The 24,990-nt window shown below is 37.7% G+C and overlaps 1 protein-coding gene across 40 annotated transcripts in view; it reads right to left on the reverse strand.

Annotated features, from left to right (window-relative positions):
• Positions 1-24,990, reverse strand: part of LOC137251101 (uncharacterized) — a 641,551-nt gene that overhangs the window by 393,744 nt on the left and 222,817 nt on the right. The window contains exon 1 of one of the 40 annotated variants that reach the window (XM_067785136.1): positions 24,341-24,447. The exons of the other annotated variants lie outside the window; for them this stretch is intronic. Coding sequence (XP_067641237.1) covers positions 24,341-24,360 — 20 coding nt within the window. The 5' untranslated portion in view covers positions 24,361-24,447. Of the gene's footprint in view, positions 1-24,340; positions 24,448-24,990 lie in introns of those variants that run through there. 40 annotated transcript variants of the gene reach the window in all.

A 24,990-nucleotide genomic window follows, 5' to 3' on the forward strand; every position in this document is an offset into this window, starting at 1 on the left:
GAAGTTGCCAGATCGTTTCTTCGCTTAACCCCACAGGGTGACCGCAACAAATGTTTCGTGATCAAATCCGGGGATATTGGGGGACTCTTTGGAAAATTTTCCACAGATTTCAGGATTACCTCGTAGATTGCTTCGGGGTCGAATTGGGATTCATGATCTTTTCAGATTTATTTGCGAAATCAGTTCAAGATCATTTTCAAAGATAACTTTCAAATTATTTTTAGATTATTTTAAACTAATGTCGGGACTATTTAGGGACCACTTCGGGAAACTTTCGCTAAACTTAAAGGTAAAAGTAGAAACTTTACACTTAAGCTAAAATTGTATATTTTCATGGAAACACAAAAAAAAGCGAATGAAATAAACTTTTATTTTTATTTTTGCAAGTGCATTATTATTCACAACTCATTACATATGTATGTATGTATAATAATGCTTCAAATTTTCTTTGTAGGAAGTACTTATGGTGAAGTTTCAGAATCCGAATCTTCTTCACGTTCTGGTATTAGTAATGGGGCTGGGCGCAGTTTTTGAAGGCGTGAAAATTTTTGATCCTCTTTACCTGTTGAAGTTTCGCGACCAGTGATTTCCCCACCTTGCTGTTGTACAACTTCACCACCTTTACCACGTGCATTAGCTTTCCTACCTGCGCCACCTCTACCACCTGCACGACCTTTTTTACCCGACCTCTTTTTAGTTTTTTTACCACCTCTAAAACTTACAGCGCCAATTTTACGGTCAGCCTTAATAGCAGCAGCAGGACCATCTAGTAGTTGATTATGTTCCTTACCACGTTGAGAAGGATCATTTTCAAGGTCAGTTTGGCGATCACTGTTAGATGAAACCTCGTTCACAATCAACACTATAGCCAGTAAAGCAGCTAGCAAAGTCGTAGGAGCTCCCATTGCTATTTAGAGACAAACTTAGTCAAGCTTATAAGACGTTAAATATACAACTGTTGAAGGTTTCTCACCTAACGGTCCTTTTATACGAAAAAATATGACTCTAAATTTCGTGTGCACAAAAGAATTTACTTGGAAAAGATATAAACGTATTGAAATATATTTGTCTATTCATTAAGCCTAGAAAGAGAGATTTTAAATTTTAATAAACAAAATATTTGGTGCAGAGTACCATTAGCGTGTGCCATAGGTCTATGCTCAGCCGCTAGCTAAGGGCGAATTGATTTTTTAGTTTTAGATCACAAAAATCAATTTTTCTCAAAATTTCTCGTTTTATCAGATTATCACACTTTACATTCTCCTAAAGTTTCATCTCAACTCTGCTTTCATAAGGTCAACAGAAATGATGTTACTGCGTGGAAAGCCCCCGTTAAGAATCAAAAAGTAGGTCTTGCGGCCCACTACATTCTCGCCTTGGCCGCCACTTCACTGTTGACGGATGTAAATTCGAGACTGTGAAGTATTTCGTTTATTTAGCAAGCAGCACTAACAGCAAGAACAATGTCAGCTTGAAAGTCAAACGAATAATTACTCTTGCCAAAAAGTGCTACTTTGGACTGAGTGGGCAATTGAAAAGTAAAGTCCTCTCTCCACGAATAAAAATCACGCTCTACAAGTCGCTCGTACATGTACTGCTGAATAATGGAAGTGTTGAGGGAAGATGAGATGGCTCTCGAAATATTAGAGAGAAAAGTTCTCCGGAAGATGTATGATTAGAAGCTGTATGCAGGTATGACGATAGGACAGCGAATTAAAACCCAAAGGCGTCGTTGCTGGCTAGATCATGTTTTGCGAATTGACGAAGACACTCCGGCCAATAAAGTATTGCAGTCGACGTCGCATTTTGGAAGCAGAGTAAGGGGAGCCATCAACTGAGTTGGGAGAGGCCGGTGGAAAAAGACTTAAAAAAAAAAATAAATGTAAGGCGCGATAACCTCCGAAGAGATCTAAGGCCGAGCTTCTCTTCCAATTTGCGTCGTGCTCCTCTTGATTTTCCCTACAAATTGGCCGGAGGGGACCTACATGTTTTATGCCGACTCCGAACGGCATCTGCAAGGCAGATGAGTTTTCACTGAGAGCTTTTCATGGCAGAAATACACCCGGAGCGCTTGCCAAACACTGCCGAGGGGCGACCCCGCTTAGAAAAATTTTCTTCTAATTGAAAAACCTTATTTCTAAAATTTTGATGTTGCTTTGCCGGGAGTTGAACCCAGGGCATACGGTGCGATAGGCGGAGCACGCTACCATCACACCACGGTGGCGGTGGAAAAATACTTGGTTCTCCCAATTGATGCTAGTTATCGCGAAACAGGGAAAGCGACTTATTTATTTTTACTTATTTCGAAAAGGCCAAAATTTCTCAGGGGACTGAAGGCCAATTTATGATAATGATGATGGGATGTGGACAGACTTCAAAGACTGAAATGTGTTTTAGAGCTGCCATCACATTTGGTCATATATAAAATTTGGATAGAATGGGGTACAATTTTTCATATTAAATCGTTAGTCTTAGTTTCCTAGGTTCAATTTTATTTAAATTTCAGATATGTTCAAAGCTTTTGTGCAAATTTTCATTTATTCGCGAGGACATTTTCCATTTTCGGTCACTCACTACACTCAAAAAAAGTTATCATCAAGGCGATGCCATCTAGGCATCAATGTGCAATTTTAGCTTATCTTTTTTTTCGTCATCAATGATCTTATGTTATTGACATTTTCGAAATATTAGTTTGATACTTGTAATTGTCAAGTTAATAGACTACATACAAACGTAATATGTTTTATAATCACTCTACTATTAAATGTTATCATAATGAAACTAGGAAATTTATACAGTTATCATTTTGATACATTTTAAGGGCGAAACAAATATTTTCCATGGACAAATCAATAATGAAGATACAAAATTGATACTTTTAATTATACTTTTTATAATATTTATCGTTGCATTGATACCACGAAAATGATACCGTTTATAGTTTCATTTTTGCACATCGTGTATTAAAATGATAGTGATACTTTTTTTTTTTTTTTGAGTGTATATAAGTACTTTGAACTGAGCGCAGTAACGACGAAGCTCGTGAAATCAAAGTGCAGACAAAACTTTTTGCGAGTATATTAACCTACAACTTTGTATTGAACGACGAGCGTTTAAAAGTCTGATAAAGCGAAATATTTGCGAAAAAGTGATTTGTGTGACCATTGGCCATTGATTACCTAAAATTTTAATGGAGTCCATAGCAACCAGCTGAGCATAGCCGTATGTCACACGCTAATCCAAGAAAGTAAATATTATTTAGCGATCATGTGGTTTTAATTAATAATTCCTGTATTTATTCAACTAAAAAGCAAACAAAAGAATTGCTAACGAGAAGTTAATTAAGTTCTCCATTGTGTCGTGCGAATAAATGTAAATAAGGAAACGTTTTTTCTTCAAGCTTTCAGAAATTTGTATCAGAACAACTTAAAAATTTAGGCTAAAGCTATAACAAACAATTCTGTTTTTTTCTTTTTGTTTTGTTTTCTAATCATTAGGCCCATTGTCTAGTTAAAAGTTGAAAAACAGATACTTGTTGTTTTACTAACAAAACCTAATAGTTAATAAATATTATTGCTTTTCGAAACATTTTATTATGCATACTAACAGACCCCTTGGTCTATCTGCATATCTCTTAAGAAGTTTTTGCTCCTTCCCTCACCCCCACCCAGTTCTAGTCCCAGTCCCAATCCCAGTTTCAGTCCCAATCACAATCCCAGTTCCACTCCTAGTTACAGTTCTGATTCCAATCCCAATGCCACTCGCAGTCGGTCCCTGGTCCATTTCCTGGGAAAAAAAGTTTCGTAAATACTAATCTAGGCAAAGGTCTACCCATATACCAAATTTTCGGCAAATCAAACGATTAATAGAGTTTGTTTGAAAAAACAATCGTAAAAAAGAATCGTAATTACTAATCTAGGCAGAGGGCTACCTACATATATACCAAATTTCAAGCAAATAGAACTATGAACCGACCTTGTTCGAATACATCGTTCCCTAGTCCGAAGTGTGATGAATGCGAATCTAGGCAAAGGGCTACCTATATACGAAATTTCAGGCAAATCGAACGAGTCCCCGCTCCATATACTAAATTTCAGGCAAATCGAACCGTGAATAGGAGATATTCGAACGGATCGGTCTCTGGTCCATTTCTTGGAAAGAATTGTTCTCTCCATAAGAATCATCCTCAAGGAATATCCTAAAACAAATCGGTCCAACCGGTCATTTTTATATTATGGACTAACAGACCCGGCATACTTTGTTCTACCCTAACTTTGATCTACTCGTATCTGCATAACTTTTAGGAAGTCTATATTCTCACTCTCCTTCCCCCTCTCTCCCATTTTCTCTATCCTTTTATTCACTCCTCTCTCTGCGCCTTTCTCTCTTTCTGGGCCACTTTCTCCCCCTCCGCTTTTCCCACCCTTCTTTTCTCTATACCTCCCTCTACTTACTCCTCCGCTCCATCTATCTCTATCTGTATATCTTCATCTAACTCGATCTCTCTCGAACTCGACTTTCTTTCTTCCCTTTCCTTTCTTTTACTTTCTCCATCTTTACTTCCCTTTCTTTACTTTTCTTACAGATAAGCTCACTGAACACCTTTGCAACTATTTTGATAAATGTACGCGATAATTTAAACTTTACATACGGAAAATATGGATCACTTGTAATCATTTCGTTCGGGCTACATATTTATTTTTGTTTAAAAAATAACACTTTTGTTATAATAAAATTAATTCGCTATGAGCACAGCTTACACCAATTACGAACAAATTTTAATAAGATAATTCGTGAAAAAAACACATTTAGGGCTACCATGAAAAAATATGAAAAATTAATATTCCGTAATTTTGTCTTTACGATCAGCATACAAATTAGCATGAAAAACATATTGGAGAATTAAGTCTTCTTAGTGCACAGAAATTAGCATATACATAAAAATATACAAAAAAATAGAACTTTTGTTTATAATTTGTAATGAAAGAGTATTTTTCAATAGATGAATGCATCTTAACCATTTATGTTGCATTAACTTGGCAACGCGTATAAATATTGTGACGAATATTAGTATCAATAAGCGATACTACCATCACTAAGCCGATACTAAACAGCCACTATTGTGTACGTAAAAAAATCAATCATCTTCTACACACATACATACAAGGCAACGGAGAGGTACTCATAAACGCATGTAATCATCAGCCGAAGTAGTACTCACATATGGCTGGTAACCAAGTAGAAGATTCTGGAAGGAGAAACGTCTAGACATTTGGAGAAATAGGCGGACAAGAAAACAGAGAGTATAAAGGCAGAGCAAGCTGAGGAGTTAATCAGTTTTGATTTAAACATGCCATAAATTGCAAAGTAAAGTTTAATTGTGAAGTATAATTGTACTACTCCCAACTTAGTCTAATAAAGACCATTTTGCATTATTGAATATTGGAGTTATTTATTCTACAGTTTAGCGATTCTAACGTTAGCAGAAGGTTTGGAGTAAGCGGAATTTCCCAAAATTCGTTACAATATGTACATATATATGTCAAACAGATATGAAATGAAAAAACATACATACATCCAGAAATACCTATAACCTAAGCCCGAACTTAAATAACGCAGCGAATGATATGTATGTACGTATATAACGTATCATGTCTCACTCAAACCAATTATTGCAAAGAAGAAATATTCCAATCGATCCATTCGTTTTGAAATTATAGCTGTGTAAACAAAAATTTTAAGATCTATTACTACAAAAGTGGAGTTTTTAGACTTTTTTAGGCAATTTTTAGAATTTTTCTCTCAGTAAGAATAATCCTTGTGCCTCCAGGAATATTCCAAAAAAGGAATTATCGAAATCGGTCCAACCGTACTCGAGATTAGCGCTTATTTCACAATTAAGCGACTTATTTTTATACTCAGTTGAGCAGAGCTCACAGAGTATATTAAGTTTGATTGGATAACGGTTGGTTGTACATATATAAAGGAATCGAGATAGATATATACTTCCATATATCAAAATAATCAGGATCGAAAAAAAATTTGATTGAGCCATGTCCGTCCGTCCGTCCGTCCGTCCGTCCGTTAACCCGATAACTTGAGTAAATTTTGAGGTATCTTGATGAAATTTGGTATGTAGGTTCCTGAGCACTCATCTCAAATCGCTATTTAAAATGAACGATATCGGACTATAACCACGCCCACTTTTTCGATATCGAAAATTTCGAAAAACCGAAAAAATGCGACAATTCATTGCCAAGAGACGCAGAATAGAAAACTAGTAAGATTTTGGACAATGGGCGTGGCACCGCCCACTTTTACAAGAAGGTAATTTAAAAGTTTTGCAAGCTGTAATTTGGCCTTCGTTGAAGATATCATGATGAAATTTGGCAGGAACGTTACTACTATTACTATATATGTGCTAAATAAAAATTAGCAAAATTGGATGAAGAACACGCCCACTTTTTAAAAAAAATTTTTTTTAAATTCAAATTTTAACAAAAAAGTTAATATCTTTACTGTATATAAGTAAATTAAGTCAAAATTCAACTCCAGTAATGATATGATGCAACAAAATCCAAAAATAAAAGAAAATTTCAAAATGGGCGTGGCTCCGCCCATTTTCATTTAGTTTGTCTAGAATACTTTTAATGCCATAAGTCGAACAAAAATTTACCAATCCTTCTCAAATTTGGTAGGAGTATAGATTCTGTGACGGTAACTGTTCTCTGTGAAAATGGGCGAAATCGGTGGAAGCCACGCCCAGTTTTTATACACAGTCCACCGTCTGTCCTTCCGCTCGGCCGTTAACACAATAACTTGAGCAAAAACCGATATATCTTTACTAAACTTAGCCCGCGTACTTATCTGAACTCACTTTATCTTGGTATAAAAAATGGTCGAAATCCGACCATAACCACGCCCACTTTATCGATATCGAAAATTACGAAAAATGAAAAAAATGCCATAATTCTATACCAACTACGAAAAAAGGGATGAAACATGGTAACTGGATTGGTTTATTGACGCAAAATATAACTTTTGAAAAAACTTTGTAAAATGGGTGTGACACCTACCATATTAATTAGAAGAAAATGAAAAAGTTCTACAAGGCGAAATCAACAGCCCTTGGAATCTTGGCAGGAACACTGTTAGTGGTATTGCATATATAAATAAATTAGCAGTACCCGACAGATGATTTTCTGGATCACCTGGTCCACATTTTGGTCGATATCGCGAGAACACCTTCACATATACATCTAAGGGCCACTCGCTTTTAAACCCCTCATTAATACTTTTAATTTGATATCCATATCGACAAACACATTCTAGAATCACCCTGGCCCACCCTAATGGCGATATCTCGAAAAGGCGTCCACCTATAGACCTAATGCCCACTCCCTCTTAATATGCTCAGTAACACCTTTCGTTTGATACCCATATCGTACAAACATTCTAGAGTCACCCCTGGCCCACCCTAATGGCGATATCTCGAAAAGGCGACCTACTATATACCTAATGTCCACTCCCTCTTAAAATGCTCAGTAACACCTTTCGTTTGATACCCATATCGTACAAACATTCTAGAGTCACCCCTGGCCCACCCTAATGGCGATATCTCGAAAAGGCGTCCACCTATAGACCTAATGCCCACTCCCTCTTAAAATGCTCAGTAACACCTTTCGTTTGATACCCATATCGTACAAACATTCTAGAGTCACCCCTGGCCCACCCTAATGGCGATATCTCGAAAAGGCCTCCACATATAGACCTAACGCCCACTCCCTCTTAAAATGCTCAGTAACACCTTTCGTTTGATACCCATATCGTACAAACATTCTAGAGTCACCCTTGGTCCACCTTTATGGCGATATCTCGAAAAGGCGTCCACCTATAGAACTAAGGATTACTCCCTTTTAAAATACTCATTACCACCTTCCATTTGATACCAATATCGTACAAACACATTCTAGAGTCACCCTGGCCCACCCTAATGGCGATATCTCGAAAAGGCGTCCACCTATAGACCTAATGCCCACTCCCTCTTAAAATGCTCAGTAACACCTTTCGTTTGATACCCATATCGTACAAACATTCTAGAGTCACCCCTGGCCCACCCTAATGGCGATATCTCGAAAAGGCGTCCACCTATAGACCTAGGCCCACTCCCTCTTAAAATGCTCAGTAACACCTTTCGTTTGATATCCATATCGTACAAACATTCTAGAGTCACCCTTGGTCCACCTTTATGGCGATATCTCGAAAAGGCGTCCACCTATAGAACTAAGGATTACTCCCTTTTAAAATACTCATTACCACCTTTCATTTGATACCCATATCGTACAAAAACATTCTAGAGTCACCCCTGGCCCACCCTAATGGCGATATCTCGAAAAGGCGTCCACCTATAGACCTAATGCCCACTCCCTCTTAAAATGCTCAGTAACACCTTTCGTTTGATACCCATATCGTACAAACATTCTAGAGTCACCCCTGGCCCACCCTAATGGCGATATCTCGAAAAGGCGTCCACCTATAGACCTAATGCCCACTCCCTCTTAAAATGATCAGTAACACCTTTCGTTTGATACCCATATCGTACAAACACATTCTAGAGTCACCCCTGGCCCACCCTAATGACGATACCTCGAAAAGGCGTCCACCTATGGACCTCATGCCCACTTCCTCTTAAAATGCTCAGTAGCACCTTTCGTTTGATACCCATATCGTACAAACATTCTAGAGTCACCCTTGGTCCACCTTTATGGCGATATCTCGAAAAGGCGTCCACCTATAGAACTAAGGATTACTCCCTTTTAAAATACTCATTACCACCTTTCATTTGATACCAATATCGTACAAACACATTCTAGAGTCACCCTGGCCCACCCTAATGGCGATATCTCGAAAAGGCGTCCACCTATAGACCTAATGCCCACTCCCTCTTAAAATGCTCAGTAACACCTTTCGTTTGATACCCATATCGTACAAACATTCTAGAGTCACCCCTGGCCCACCCTAATGGCGATATCTCGAAAAGGCGTCCACCTATAGACCTAATGCCCACTCCCTCTTAAAATGATCAGTAACACCTTTCGTTTGATACCCATATCGTACAAACACATTCTAGAGTCACCCCTGGCCCACCCTAATGACGATACCTCGAAAAGGCGTCCACCTATGGACCTCATGCCCACTTCCTCTTAAAATGCTCAGTAGCACCTTTCGTTTGATACCCATATCGTACAAACACATTCTAGAGTCAGCCATGGTCCACCTTTATGGCGATATCCCTAAATGGCGTCCATCCATAGAACTATGGCCTACTCTCTCTTAAAATACTCTTTAATACCTTCCATTTGATACACATGTCATACAACCACATTCCAGGGTTACCCCAGGTTCATTTTCCTACATGGTGATTTTCCTTATTTTGTCTCCATAGCTCTCAACTGAGTATGTAATGTTCGGTTACACCCGAACTTAGCCTTCCTTACTTGTTTAATTATAAGAAATATAAGGTTATATGAAATTGGTTCTCCCCCTATGAAGATTTGCTGTGAAGATGACATAGTGTGATTTCGCTGACATTGTACATTTGTTTATATTTATGTTGTTATGTATGTTATTTTTTTTCCTTATAGTCTCCTTTATTTTAATTTCTCCTATGGCTGTAAAGTTGGCCCTTCTCTTTAGTGCCTTTAAAGCATTATTTGCAGTATTGGTTGCTTTTGTTTACTTCTCCCATGGTACTAAATGATAGGTACAGTAGTGCTGACGAATATGGTCCTGCTAAGCTTAATGTTTTATGCAGTCAACAAAGTGGTTTAAATATTGTGCATTTTAACGCTCGTAGCCTGAATGGGGAAAAATTAGATTATGCTAGATATTTATTTGAGAACTCACTGATAGATATTATTTGTGTGTCAGAAACTTGGTTTGATGCTAGGCTAAATGAGGTCCTAGCTAGTATAAACAACTATAGCTTGTTACGTAATGATCGGTCTGAAAGAAGAGGTGGAGGGGTTGCAATATATTGCAGATGTGATTTGCGTATGAAACGGCTGCACAAGTCCACTGGAAGCGGCACTGAGTTTCTTTTTGCTGAAATATCAGGAGAAAACTTTAAAACCCTTGTGTCTTGTGTATATAACCCCAATAAATACATTAATTTGAACCCGTTTTTTGATGTTGTGTCCTCGTTCCTAAGTGAATATGGCAATATTATTATATGTGGAGATTTTAATGTCAATATTCTTGTACGTGATAGCTATAGTATTAATTTTCTTGATGCCATTGCCAGCATGGGAATGTCCCTTGTCAATACGACTGTGCCAACAAGATACGCTATGAACTGCTCTCCTAGTCTCCTCGACTATTATATTGTTTGTGGTTTGTCCAGTGTTATCAAGTTTGATCAAATATCCTTTATAACTGACCATGATCTAATTTTTTGGTGCTTAGATATAAACAGAGATCGTAGTCATCTAAGCCGGTCCTTTATCTATCGTGACTTCCGCAACGTAAACGAAACTGCCCTTTTTTTTTGATCTTAGTATTATTGACTGGAGCTTATGCTGGATTCTTGAAACTATTGACGAAAAACTTGATTTTCTTGTAAATGTCCTTAAATCTGTTTTTGACAAATATGTGCCTGTACGTGAAGTCTCTGTTAAGTGCTCATCTTGCCCCTGGTTTACGAAGAATGTTCAAATTGCTATCAAAGAGAGAAATAGGTTGCATCCTACGTGGTGAAGAAGACCTACGCAGGAAAATTGGCAAGCCTTCAAATTTTCTGGAAATAGGGCTACATATATAACAAGGCTAGACAAACGCAAGTATTATGGTTCCAAGCTGAATACAGCACTGCCTACTAGCGTCCTGTGGCGCAATATTAAAAATTTACAAGTTTATAGCAAAGAAAAGGTGGAGTGTGCTTACTCCCCTGATGTGGTAAACATTACGTTCCTTTCAAGTAGCACGTCATGTGTTGCAATTCCTCCGGTTGTACCCAGTGAAGCTAATTGTTTCCGAGGACCAGTTTGAATTTTCCACCGTCTCTGAATATGATGTGGGAGGGTGTGTATTCAAAATACACTCTAATGCCGTAGGCGAGGATGGGCTGCCGATCAGGTTCATTAAACTACATCATAAATCAGGCCATTACGACCTCTTGCTTTCCTAGTCTGTGGAAAGTGGCAACTGTTTTATCTGTAGCTAAAAAAAAGATGTGCTAGCTCTCCGTCTGATTTTCGTCCGATTAGTGTCCTGCCAGCCCTTTCGAAGGTTTTTGAAACAATAATGCATGATCAGATTTCCAGACATATTAATGAGCATAATCTACTTTCCCCCTTCCAGTCAGTCTTTAGAAAAAATCATAGCTGTGCAACTGCAATGCTTAAGATCTTGGATGATCTGAGAACTCCTTTTGACGATAATCATTTAACGTTGTTATGTCTGCTTGATTTCTCCAAGGCATTTGATTCGGTCAATCATACGCTCTTATCCAGCAAGCTGAAATTTTACTTTGGGTTTAGTAATCATGCTGTGAGCTTAATGAATAGTTACTTAACATTCAGATACCAGCGTGTTCGAATTGGTTCTGAGATGTCACAACTGAAAGAGCTGACTATGGGAGTACCCCAGTGATCCATTCTTGGCCCTCTGATTTTCAGCCTCTTTCTTAATGATATTTTTGGAGTGTGTCAATATGTGAGACTTCATGCGTATGCGGATGGTATCCAGCTCTATTTATCTGACTCGATCAAGCAAGTTGACCGTCTTTGCTGTCACATCAGTGATGACTTGTCAATGATATACAAATGGGCGACTGAAAATGGTTTCTTACTAAATTGTGATAAGTCCTTTTGCTACCTATCAGCAAAAATCTTGGGTCACTTGACATACGAGTACATATAAATAATGTGAACCTCCAAGTTGTTGATAAAATCAAGAACCTAGGATTTATAATAAATTCTAAGCTTTCGTGTAAAGACCATATAAATTCGGTTGTCAGCAAGGTATATCTAACCTTACGCAATCTGCTGCAGTCTAGTCTATATACCCCTACTAGCACAAGGCGTCAACTTACTTTGCAACTCCTTTTGCCTATAATAACGTCTTCTGAGCTGATATATAGTAAGCTGGATTCTCACTCCGCACATAAGGTTGAAGTCCTGTTTAATAACATCAGCCGTTATGTATATGGTGTGCCCAGGCTCGATCATATTTCCCCCTGGACCGTCTCCTTGGTTGTGGCATCTTAAATTATTTGAAGGCAATGAATTGCATATTTTTATTTAAACTCATGATGTCGGCCACGCCGAACTATTTGCATACAAAATTAGTTTTTACTAGGTCAGCTCGTCTAAGTGACTTAATTGTACCACAATTTAATACGGTAACATCAGCAAGATTTTTTTTCGTTAACACTATTCGTCTTTGGAACTCCATTCCGTCAAGTGTAAGGAATAAGTTAAACAAAAGCAACTTTAAACAAACGCTTTATGCATATTTCAGTAGCCTTACTCCACGAACATAGAAGAATGGCCAGCTATCTCTTTTTGTTGAAACCGTCACTTGTAGTTTAAAATTTTATTTTATTACTATTCATTATTTTAACTCTAACTCTTACTTTTTAATTTTTATAAATCGCAAGCTTTATTTTAATGTTTTTCGTTTTGTATTGATAACTGAAAAACTAGTTTTTTGTTGTTCTCCCATTTTGTGTGTTTTTTCGATTTGGTGGTTTTCTTATTTTGCTGTTTTTTTTTTTTTTAACAAGTGGCACCATCGTCATAAATACAAAGTAGAGAACGCAGTGAGCGTAAAATTCTTTTTGAAATTTGCTCATGTATTGACTGTTGATCGCTGTTGAAATGACCAGTGAGATCAGTTATGTTAACAGAAAAATCAGATTGATTAGGAATCTGTAAATTTTACAAAATTTTGTTAACTTAAGAGCGACAATTTCTCTTCTGTTGAAATGACGAAACTAATTTGTTCGCTTGACAAAGAACTCGGTCGAATTAACTATAATTCGATCAATTTTTCCGAATCTCCGTTAAGTCAAGAACAACAGAACCGATTTGTTGATTTTACTAGCACCATTTCTTTCAGTGCATAAGAAAAACATCTTTCTAGCTATGCAAGGCTAAATATTAATTTTTTAAATACAAAACTCAAGCTTTTTAAAGTAAGAACACTGGGGTACGCCGGCGCGCGGCCCACGCCGCCGCCCCCGGTATATAATAGAGCCTGCGTCACCACCGCTGATAAAGTGATCGGCGTAAATCTTTATTAGACATATGTTGGTTTAAGTAATTGAAGAGAATCATTCCAAAGTCACCAAATATAACCAAAAGGTGGCCGCGGTGGTATGATGGTAGCGTGCTCCGCCTACCATACCGTATGCCCTGGGTTCACACCCCGGGCAAAACAACATCACCATTTTAGAAATAAGGTTTTTCAATTAGTAGACAAATTTTCCAAGCGGGGTCGCCCCTCGGCAATGTTTGGCAAGCTCTCCGAGTGTATCTCTGCCATGAAAAGCTCTCAGTGAAAACTCATCTGCCCTGCAGATGCCGTTCAGAGTCGGCATAAAACATGTAGGTCCCGTCCGGCCAATTTGTAGGGAAAATCAAGAGGAGCACGAAGCAAATTGGAAGAGAAGCTCGGCCTTAGATCTCTTTGGAGGTTATGGCGCCTTACATTTATTTATTTAAATATAACGAAATGCTCAAAATCAATCAAAAGCAAAGATAACTCAGCATAAAACGAATCATCTATCATCTGTTAGGTTTGGGAATTGTGAGCACAGTAAACTAATACTTTATTCATATTATATGCAATTTCGACTTTGCTATAACTCAAATTTTTAGGCTTTTCTTTCAATTATTTTAATTATTTTTAAATTTTATTTTTTTATTCGTTTTTTTCCCTGGGTTCACGCCCCAAGTAAAGTAAAATCAAAATTTTAGAAACAAGTTTTTTCAAGCTGAAGTCCGTCTGTGTCCTTATTGTTCATTTACTCGTTTAGGGAGAATAAGGTTTGGTACCCAATAGAAAAGTTAGTATAAGGTGTATTTCACCGAATTGAATTTGCTTCAATGATGACACATTTTGGAGGGATTGTGACGGACATAAGATGGCTCTTGTAACTCTAAAAGAGCTATTCTGGTATTTTTGCTTATTCGGCACCATCCCGAATTCGCTCAGGGGATTTAATTGAAATTTGGTACGCAGCTACTATACTAGATTCTTAAATATATAACTTAGTTTGGTAACCACATAGGCTTATCACCAAACGTTACTACATTCATTCCCTTTCATACATAGGTAATTAATTTCATATACATATAGACGTTGCAGCTGCGGATGGTTTTGTAATCGAAGGGCATTTAAGGACGTTTTTAGTTTTTGTATATGGTTTCCACACAACTTTGCCGTATATCTTTATATTGTTACGAATATTAGCAAAACTAAGGAGTGCTGCCAGCTCTAAGCCGATCTAAGCAGTGACGTGAATGCACATCAATAATTCAATCATTATGTATCTACATAAACGGATCAATAATTGCGTCTACACATATGTACACATTCCGACGAGCAACATTTACATACAAGGCAGCGAGAGATGAGATGTCACACACCGATGAATTTACTTATACGCTTATGTGTGTGCGGGAGACTGCAAACTACAAACACATGCATATACCTTATCTGAGTTGTCACAAGAGAGAGCAATAATTTGTGCACGTAGTTGTGGCTGGCGATTTTGTAGCCGAAACAACTAGTAACTTCTGGAAATCGAAGAGCCTAGAAGTATGCAGCGTAAACTATAAAAGCGGCGCCAGCGAGTAAGAAGTAATTCAGTTTGATTTGAATTGTCAAGCAGTTACGAGTAAGACGATATCTAGCGAGCAATAGCACTATTATTTTGAAAGTCAGTTTCCTTTAAGCTATCAGTTTGGTTATTAAGCTATTCGTTGCACAGTTTGAGTGTTATTGTGAAGTATTTTAATAAAGGCCATTTTTCCATTATTCAATATTGGAGTTATTTATTCAACAGTTTAGTGATTCGAACTTAGCAGAGGATTGCAAACAAGAGGATTTGCAAGCAAAATCGTTACAATATTTTTATATAGGATTACCCTATGCTTTGCTAACCAAATAAATTTTTTTCAGGTAGCTACTGTGATTGAGGACAAATAATCTCTGAAACCTCTCGACCTTGCTTTGTCAGAATTTACTGATTTGATATAATCCTACCTACCGCATCCTTAGCAGCGGAAAACAGGTACAAATTCAGCACAGTTTAGTGCCTGTGTCTTTGTTCTCTTACTCAGAGATAGCAGCAAATATCAACATTTTCCTAGCCTCTTGATTCCGTTACTTAGAATCAGGAACAATTTTCAAAGTTTTAACCTAACCCTTCTAACAGCACTTCAGCACTTCCCGCCCAACACTCTCAAAGATTGATTCCAGAGGCTTCCCCGGATGGCTACTGCAAAAAAAAAAAATGAAGTAAATTTATGCAAAAGCTAGGAAAGAAGTAATCCCCACAAGAACTTTGCTGTATTTGTCTTTATAAGCTGGAAGTATTGACAATATTTTAATTTTAATAAAAGAATTTGTTTTTATTCGGTTACTGTTAAACAAAAACAATCATTTAGTAATTATAATAGTTATTTATAGTCACAATCAAGTTTTGGTTTTTTAGTCATATTTATTGGTTATCGTAACCTAAATAAAAAAGCTGTCTTCATAATTGTTCTTCACAACAAATATGTTGTTGTTGTTGCAATGATTCATCCCAACCATCCCCATCCCCTGTTTCAACATGGACCATAATGAGAGACGTATTAGAGACGTTGGTTCCACAACACAGTTAAAGATACGGTTGGTGTCATGTGCGGACACGTTGCAAGCAGGCCATACCTTTTTTATGTCGGGGTTGATTCTGGATAGGTAAGAGTTTAACCTGTTACAGTACCAAGATCGAAGTTCAGCTAGAGTGACGCGCGTTCCTCCTCTGCTAGTTTTGGGTATTGTTCTTTGAGTACAAGATTCACCGGGCAATTCCTGGCATAGAGGTCCGACGCTTAATTGTGGATTTCACTGAGGACCTGCTTGTGCTTTTTATCTCAATACATCATTCTTAATGGTTAAATAAGCCCTTTAATTCCTTTCTCTTGCCACTGTTATGTCCCCGATTATAAGCTTACATATAAACTTGATATGAATATAATTCAAAGGTTTCTTATAATAATTCAAAACCAAACTTAAACGAAAAATTCGTTGCCACTTATTTCTTCAATATCAACAAATTTGCAGATGACTCACGAGTCAGACGCAAGTTGTATAAAACCTACTGAAACCAAAATACCTATGTGGGCGCCAGTCTACGGCCCAGCTCAGGAACTTTACATCAAAATCAAGTAGACTTAAATAAGAGGTGTAGCAGGGTGTGCCCTTTCCCGACTATTGTTTGACTTTTAAATATCGGATCTTCCCTCCCCCCAGAATGGCAACTTCTTGTGTCCTATGCCGATGACAGCACGATAATGGCAACAAGTGCTGGTCCTCCCATTGATGAGCTCTGCTGTAAAATTACCAACTATCTCCCAAGTATTTCCAGTTTTTTTCATCTCGCCATGCTCGGAACTATCACCGACCAAATCTTTGGCGGCCGCATTTACAACAAAGACGTCGCAAATATCGACCATGGCATAACGGTAATGACTCAAACATTTTGGGTGTGTCGTTCGATCAAGATCTGTTTGGGGCAAAGACAAAAAAACTCATAACTACCTTTAAAACAATTGGCCAGACGCTTTTATGCTACCCGTCTTCGACATGGTTGCCGAGCCTAATGAAAACACACTGGATACACTAAACTGCAGGTTTGTCAAAACTCCGCTCTTGCAACTACCGCAGGATGTTTTCTTATGTCACCAAACCACCATGTACACAGCGAAGCGAGAATACTACTAATAAAAGTGAGACACAAAACGCTGAACAACCAGTTTCTATTAAAACCCAGAAACCTTGGCATCACAATATACATTTGATTTAAATATCCCCCCTCCCATGGACATAAGGATTCATTCCCGCATGCACTAAGTGTGAAATCCGATACAAATGAATTCAGCCGTTTGAACCAAAATAGCATAAAGAGACAAATACCCGAAACTCACAATTGAATGAGACGCGCTTCGAGCCGGCGTAACTTTGATTTGGATACTGTAATAGGTTAAACTCTTACTTACCCATAAGCAATGCCGACAGACATACATAAAGTATGTCTCGCACAAACCATCATTTCAATCGCAATGTGGAATCAACGCCTCTAACACCCCTGCCTCTTTGGTCCAACCCTGTTGAAACTACAAGTTTCATTGGATTCTCGGTGGAGGATGTTGCTGAAGATTTGTGGTGAATCACTGCAACATCAACAACAAGCATTCAGTTTTCTTTCTGTATTCTTTGTAGTAGTAAGACTATCATTACTTGCCTGAGAACATTGTGTGAATTGAGTGCATGGTTAAGTTTGGAATAATTATGGATTTTTTAGGCTAATTTCATGGTTGTTTTGGGTTCATTTCGGGAAAACTTTGGATTTATTCTCGGAACTATTTTTCATCTAGTTTTGGGTCAATTTCAATCATTGCGGTCTAATTTTGTTTAGTTTCCAGATTTTATCAAAATCTTATCGGAATCGTTTCATGAATGTGTCCTGATCAAATCCGGGGATGTTTGGGGACTCTTTCGAGAATTGTCCGCAGATTTCAGGATTACCTCGTAGATTGCTTCGGGGTCAAATCGGGATTCAGGATGTTTTCAGATTTATTTGCGAAATTAGTTCAAGATTATTTTCACAGATAACTTTCTACTTTCTCCTACACTTAAGTAAAAATTGTATATTTTCATGAAAATACAAAAAAAAGTGAATGAAATAAACTTTTATTTTTATTTTTTCAAGTGTATTATTATTCTACAACTCATTACATATGTATGTATGTATAATAATGCTTCAAAGTTTTCTTTGTAGAAAGTACTTATGATGAAGTTTCAGGCTACAAACCTGTTCCACGGGGTGGTATTTCTAATCTGGGTGGACGCCGGTTTGGAATGCTTGAAAGGTTTTGATCCTCTTCAACTTGTGACGTTTCTCCACCAGCGCTTTGCCCACCTTGTTTTTGTACAACTTCACCACCTTTACCACGTGCATTACCTTTACTACCTGCGTCAACTTTACCACCTTCACCACCTTCTGGTGGCTTCTTTTTACTTGGTATACAACCTCTAAAACGTACAGCGCCAAATTTAAGGTCAGCAACAGCAGGACCATATAGCAGTTGATTATGTTCCTTACCACGTTGAGAAGGATCATTTGCAAGGTCAGTTTGGCTATCACTGTTAGATGAAACCTCGTTCGCCATCAACACTAAAGCCAGTAAAGCAGTTAGTAAAGTCGTAGGAACTCTCATTTCTCTTTAGAGACAAACTTAGTCAAGCTTATAAGACGTTAAATATACAACTGTTAAAGGTTTCTCACCTAACGGTCCTTTTATACGAAAAAATATGACTCTAAATTTCGTGTGCACAAAAGAATTTACTTGGAAAAGATATAAACGTATTGAAATATGTTTGTCTATTCATTAAGGCAAGACAGCCAGATTTTATTTAAGTTTTAATAAACAAAATATTAGGTGCAGAGTAAATACCATTAGCGTGTGCCATAGGTCTATGCTCAGCCGCTAGCTAAGGGCGAATTGAATTTTTAAGTAATCATGGTCAAAGGCTACAAAAATCAATTTTTCTCAAAATTTCTTGCTTTATCAGACTAACCCACTTTACATTCTCATAGTTTCGTTTTAACTGAAATGATGTTACTGCGTGAAAAGCCCCCGGAAAGAATCAAAAAAAAGTGGGTCTTGCGGCTCATTGCATTCGCGCCTTGACGGACACTTCACTGTTGACGGATGTAAATTCGAGACTGTGAAGGATTTCTTTTATTTAGGAATCAGCACTAACAGCAAGAACAATGTCAGCTTAAAACTCAAACGAAGAATTACTCTTGCCAAAAATTGCTACTTTAGACTGAGTGAGCAATTGAAAAGTAAAGTTCTCTCTCCACGAACAAAAATTACCCTCTACAAGTCGCTCATCATACCTGTTCTGCTGAATAATGGACGTGTTGAGGGAAGATGAGATGACTCTTGAAATATTAGAGAGAAAAGTTGTCCGGAAAATTTATGGTCCTGTCCATGTTGTCGAAGGCATGTGTATTAGAAGCTGTATGAGATTTACGCAGGTATGACGATAGTGCAGCGAATTAAACCCAAAGGCTTCATCGCTCCGGCCAATAAAGTACTTTAGTCGACACCGCAGTTTGGAAGCAGAGGAAGAGAGAGTCCTCAACTGAATTGGGAGAGGCAGGTGGAGAAAGACTTGGTTCTCCCAATTGACGCCAGTTATCGCGAAACAGGGAAAGCTGACGTGACTTGTTGCGAAACGGCCAAAATTTCTCAGGGGACTGAACGCATATTTATGATAATTATGGTATATGGAATGTGGACGGATTTCAAATACTGCAAGGTGTGTTAGAGCTGCCATCAATTTTGGTCTTAGTTTCCAGTTATATTTGATATGAGCGTTTCCTAGGTCCAATTTTGTTTAAATTTCAAATATGTTCAAAGCTTTTGTGCAAATTTTCATTTATTCGCGAGGACATTTTCCATTTTCGGCTAATCCCTATACATGTACTTTTTTGAACTGTCTCATGAAATCAAAGTGCAGACAAAACTTTTTGCGAGTGTATTGACCTACAACTTTGTATTGCATGACGAGCGTTTGAAAGTCTGATAAAGCGAAATATTTGCGAAAAAGTAATTTGTGTGACCATTGGCCGTTAATTACCTAAAATTTTAATCGAGTCCATAGCAACCAGGTGAGCATAGCCGTATGTCACACGTTAATCCAAAAAAGTAAATATTATCTAGCGATTATGTGGTTTTAATTAATAATTCCTTTATTTATTCAACTGAAAAGCAAACAAAGGAATTGCTAGCGAGAATTTAATTAAGTGCTCCATTGTGTCGTGCGAATAAATATAAATAAGGAAACGTTTTTTCTTCAAGCTTTCAGAAATTTTCATGAAAACAACTTCAAAATTTAGGTTAAAGCTATAACAAACAAATATGTTTTTTTCTTTATACTCAGTTGAGCAGAGCTCACAGAGTATATTAAGTTTGATTGGATAACGGTTGGTTGTACATATATAAAGGAATCGAGATAGATATAGACTTCCATATATCAAAATAATCAGGATCGAAAAAAAATTTGATTGAGCCATGTCCGTCCGTCCGTCCGTCCGTCCGTCCGTCCGTCCGTCCGTCCGTCCGTCCGTCCGTCCGTTAACACGATAACTTGAGTAAATTTTGAGGTATCTTGATGAAATTTGGTATGTAGGTTCCTGAGCACTCATCTCAGATCGCTATTTAAAATGAACGATATCGGACTATAACCACGCCCACTTTTTCGATATCGAAAATTTCGAAAAACCGAAAAAGTGCGATAACTCATTACAAAAGACAGATAAAGCGACGAAACTTGGTAGATGGGTTGAGCTTATGACGCAGAATAGAAAATTAGTAAGATTTTGGACAACGGGCGTGGCACCGCCCACTTTTACAAGAAGGTAATTTAAAAGTTTTGCAAGCTGTAATTTGGCAGTCGTTGAAGATATCATGATGAAATTTGGCAGGGACGTTACTACTATTACTCTATATGTGCTAAATAAAAATTAGCAAAATTGGATGAAGAACACGCCCACTTTTTAAAAAAAAATTTTTTTAAATTCAAATTTTAACAAAAAATTTAATATCTTTACTGTATATAAGTAAATTAAGTCAAAATTCAACTCCAGTAATGATATGATGCAACAAAATACAAAAATAAAAGAAAATTTCAAAATGGGCGTGGCTCCGCCCATTTTCATTTAGTTTGTCTAGAATACTTTTATTGCCATAAGTCGAACAAAAATTTACCAATCCTTCTCAAATTTGGTAGGAGCATAGATTCTATGACGGTAACTGTTCTCTGTGAAAATGGGCGAAATCGGTGGAAGCCACGCCCAGTTTTTATACACAGACCACCGTCTGTCCTTCCGCTCGGCCATTAACACAATAACTTGAGCAAAATCCGATATATCTTTACTAAACTTATCCCACGTACTTACCTGAGCTCACTTTTTCTTGGTATAAAAAATGGGCGAAATCTGACCATAACCACGCCCACTTTATCGATATCGAAAATTACGAAAAATGAAAAAAATGCCATAATTCTATACCAAACACGAAAAAAGGGATGAAACATGGTAACTGGATTGGTTTATTGACGCAAAATATAACTTTGGAAAAACCTTTGTAAAATGGGTGTGACACCTACCATATTAAGTAGAAGAAAATGAAAAAGTTCTACAAGGCGAAATCAACAGCCCTTGGAATCTTGGCAGGAATACTGTTAGTGGTATTGCATATATAAATAAATTAGCAGTACCCGACAGATGATTTTCTGGATCACCTGGTCCACATTTTGGTCGATATCGCGAGAACGCCTTCACATATACATCTAAGGGCCACTCGCTTTTAAAACCCTCATTAATACCTTTAATTTGATATTCATATCGTACAAAAACATACCAGAGTCCCCCCTGTCCCACCCTAATGGCGATATCTCGAAAAGGCGTCCACCTATAGACCTAATGCCCCCTCCCTCTTAAAATGCTCAGTAACACCTTTCGTTTGATACCCATACCGTACAAACATTCTAGAGTCACCCCTGGCCCACCCTAATGGCGATATCTCGAAAAGGCGTCCACCTATAGACCTAGTGTCCACTCCCTCTTAAAATGCTCAGTAACACCTTTCGTTTGATACCCATATCGTACAAACATTCTAGAGTCACCCCTGGCCCACCCTAATGGCGATATCTCGAAAAGGCGTCCACCTATAGACCTAATGCCCACTCCCTCTTAAAATGCTCAGTAACAGCTTTCGTTTGATACCCATATCGTACAAACATTCTAGAGTCACACCTGGCCCACCCTAATGGCGATATTTCGAAAAGGCGTCCACCTATAGAACTAAGGATTACTCCCTTTTAAAATACTCATTACCACCTTTCATTTGATACCCATATCGTACAAACACATTCTAGAGTCACCCTGGCCCACCCTAATGGCGATATCTCGAAAAGGCGTCCACCTATAAACCTAATGTCCACTCCCTCTTAAAATGCTCAGTAACACCTTTCGTTTGATACCCATATCGTACAAACATTCTAGAGTCACCCCTGGCCCACCCTAATGGCGATATCTCGAAAAGGCGTCCACCTATAGACCTAATGTCCACTCCCTCTTAAAATGCTCAGTAACACCTTTCGTTTGATACCCATATCGTACAAACATTCTAGAGTCACCCCTGTCCCACCCTAATGGCGATATCTCGAAAAGGCGTCCACCTATAGACCTAATGCCCACTCCCTCTTAAAATGCTCAGTAACACCTTTCGTTTGATACCCATATCGTACAAACATTCTAGAGTCACACCTGGCCCACCCTAATGGCAATATCTCGAAAAGGCGTCCACCTATAGAACTAAGGATTACTCCCTTTTAAAATACTCATTACCACCTTTCATTTGATACCCATATCGTACAAACACATTCTAGAGTCACCCCTGGCCCACCCTAATGGCGATATCTCGAAAAGGCGTCCACCTATAGACCTAATGCCCACTCCCTCTTAAAATGCTCAGTAACACCTTTCGTTTGATACCCATATCGTACAAACATTCTAGAGTCACCCCTGGCCCACCCTAATGGCGATATCTCGAAAGGGCGTCCACCTATAGACCTAATGCCCACTCCCTCTTAAAATGCTCAGTAACACCTTTCGTTTGATGCACATATCGTACAGACACCCCTGGTGGAACACCCCCTATGGAACTAAGGATCACTCCTTTTCAAAATACTCATTAACAGCTTTCATTTGATACCCATATCGTACAAACACATTATAGAATCACCCCTGGTCCACCTTAATGGGGACATCTCGAAAAGGCGTCCACCGATAGACCTAAGGCCCACTCCCTCTTAAAATGCTCAGTAACACCTTTCATTTGATACCCATATCGTACAAACAAATTCTAGAGTCAGCCCTGGTCTACCTTTATGGCGATATCCCTAAATGGCGTTCATCCATAGAACTATGGCCTACTCTCTCTTAAAATACTCTTTAATACATTTCATTTGATACACATGTTATACAACCACATTCCAGGGTTACCCCAGATTGATTTTCCTTATTTTGTCTCCATAGCTCTCAACTGAGTATGTTATGTTCGGTTACACCCGAACTTAGCCTTCCTTACTTGTTTTGTTTTGTTTTCTAATCATTAGGCCCATTGTCTAGTTAAAAGTTGAAAAATAGAAACTTGTTGTTTTACTAACAAAACCCAAGTGTTTAATATTATTGCTGAAAATCTAGAAATGAAAAAATTCATTTGGTGAAAAGGGCTGCCAGTCATAGATTCCTTCCTTTTCGAAACATTTTATTATGCATATAAGGAGATATGATACACAAACATAGATGTGATAGCTCAGTAGGTAGAGCAACCCTGTAGGCAAAACATATCGTTAGCTTAATGTGAAAATGTGCTAAGTAAACTTTTACGAATTCTACAGGAGACGAAAAAAAATTTATAATTTTTGAAGTAACCTTTTTTTTCAAAACTTTGAATGAGGATTCCTTAGTTGCAATACTTTTATCTTTATTCTTTATAACTATATATATATATATACATTTGAGTGCAGAAGCTTTGAAAAAGATAAATAAAAATCTTGTATGCTAACCCAGCAGCTATTTTATGACTTTGCACAATTTCCGCAACCAAAACAAATTTTTTCTCCTGACTTAGCACTTTTTACTCAATATGTTTCCCCATCACTCCTCAACTTTAGTGATTGAAATATAACACTAAAACTATATATTTAACAAAAAATACTATTTATTTGTCAAACTATTTGTAAGGGTTGTGATCTGGAATCTTTTGCCGGATGGTGCGCAGACAATAATTTATTTTTAAATTCAAACAAATGCTGTTCCAAAAATACTTTATCTACAAACTAAATGCTAAATCTCTCAATCTTTGTCAAGAGAGTAAAAAGTAGGGTGTAATTTTTGACTCCAAACTCTTTTTTTCTAGTCACATTGACTTCGCTTGTGTGTCGCATACAACTCGTACGCTTCTCGTACCCTTACAAATACGCTTACCTCATTACGACTATTGTCATTTCATGTACGATAGCAATTATGTTTTTCTGCGCTTTTGCGTGTTCTATTATGATATATATTATTTCTAATTGCTGTTTTTATGTACGGGTCCCTTTTTCGCTCTAATTTCGAATACAAATCTATAAATAAAGTTTTGGTTGAAAAGATAGAGATTCGGGCTATTAGCGAGCTTTGGGCAATTTTGGTCGTAGTGCTTTTGTTTAGCTATATTTTATTAAAAAAATTGGTAAAAATAAACGATTGTGAGCACATAAGGAAATCTATTTGTACTATGGCATTATTGTGAATATTTGCACTGCATTACCGGCAGTTGCTATTGTACGCTAGATGGCAGCGCAAGATGTAAGTTAATATAACAGCTGATTTCTCTTGATATTTGATAAGAGACCTTTATATTGGTTGCGCAAGATGCGCACGGGTTCGGCTCGTTTTTATTTATTTTAATTTATTTTAATATCATACATAAAGATAAGTCCGCCTTTTATTTTTATCAGTTCAAAAATAGTTTTACTCTTTTCACTGTTTTCTGTTATGTGCTTATAAGAAGGGTTTTGAAAACACCTTTCTAGCTATACAAGGCTACCTAAAATGGTTTGCCAGAAAACGGGATTTCCCAAAACAGCCCTCTT

Source organism: Eurosta solidaginis, chromosome 4 (assembly GCF_040869045.1).
Source record: "Eurosta solidaginis isolate ZX-2024a chromosome 4, ASM4086904v1, whole genome shotgun sequence".
NCBI lineage: Eukaryota > Metazoa > Arthropoda > Insecta > Diptera > Tephritidae > Eurosta > Eurosta solidaginis.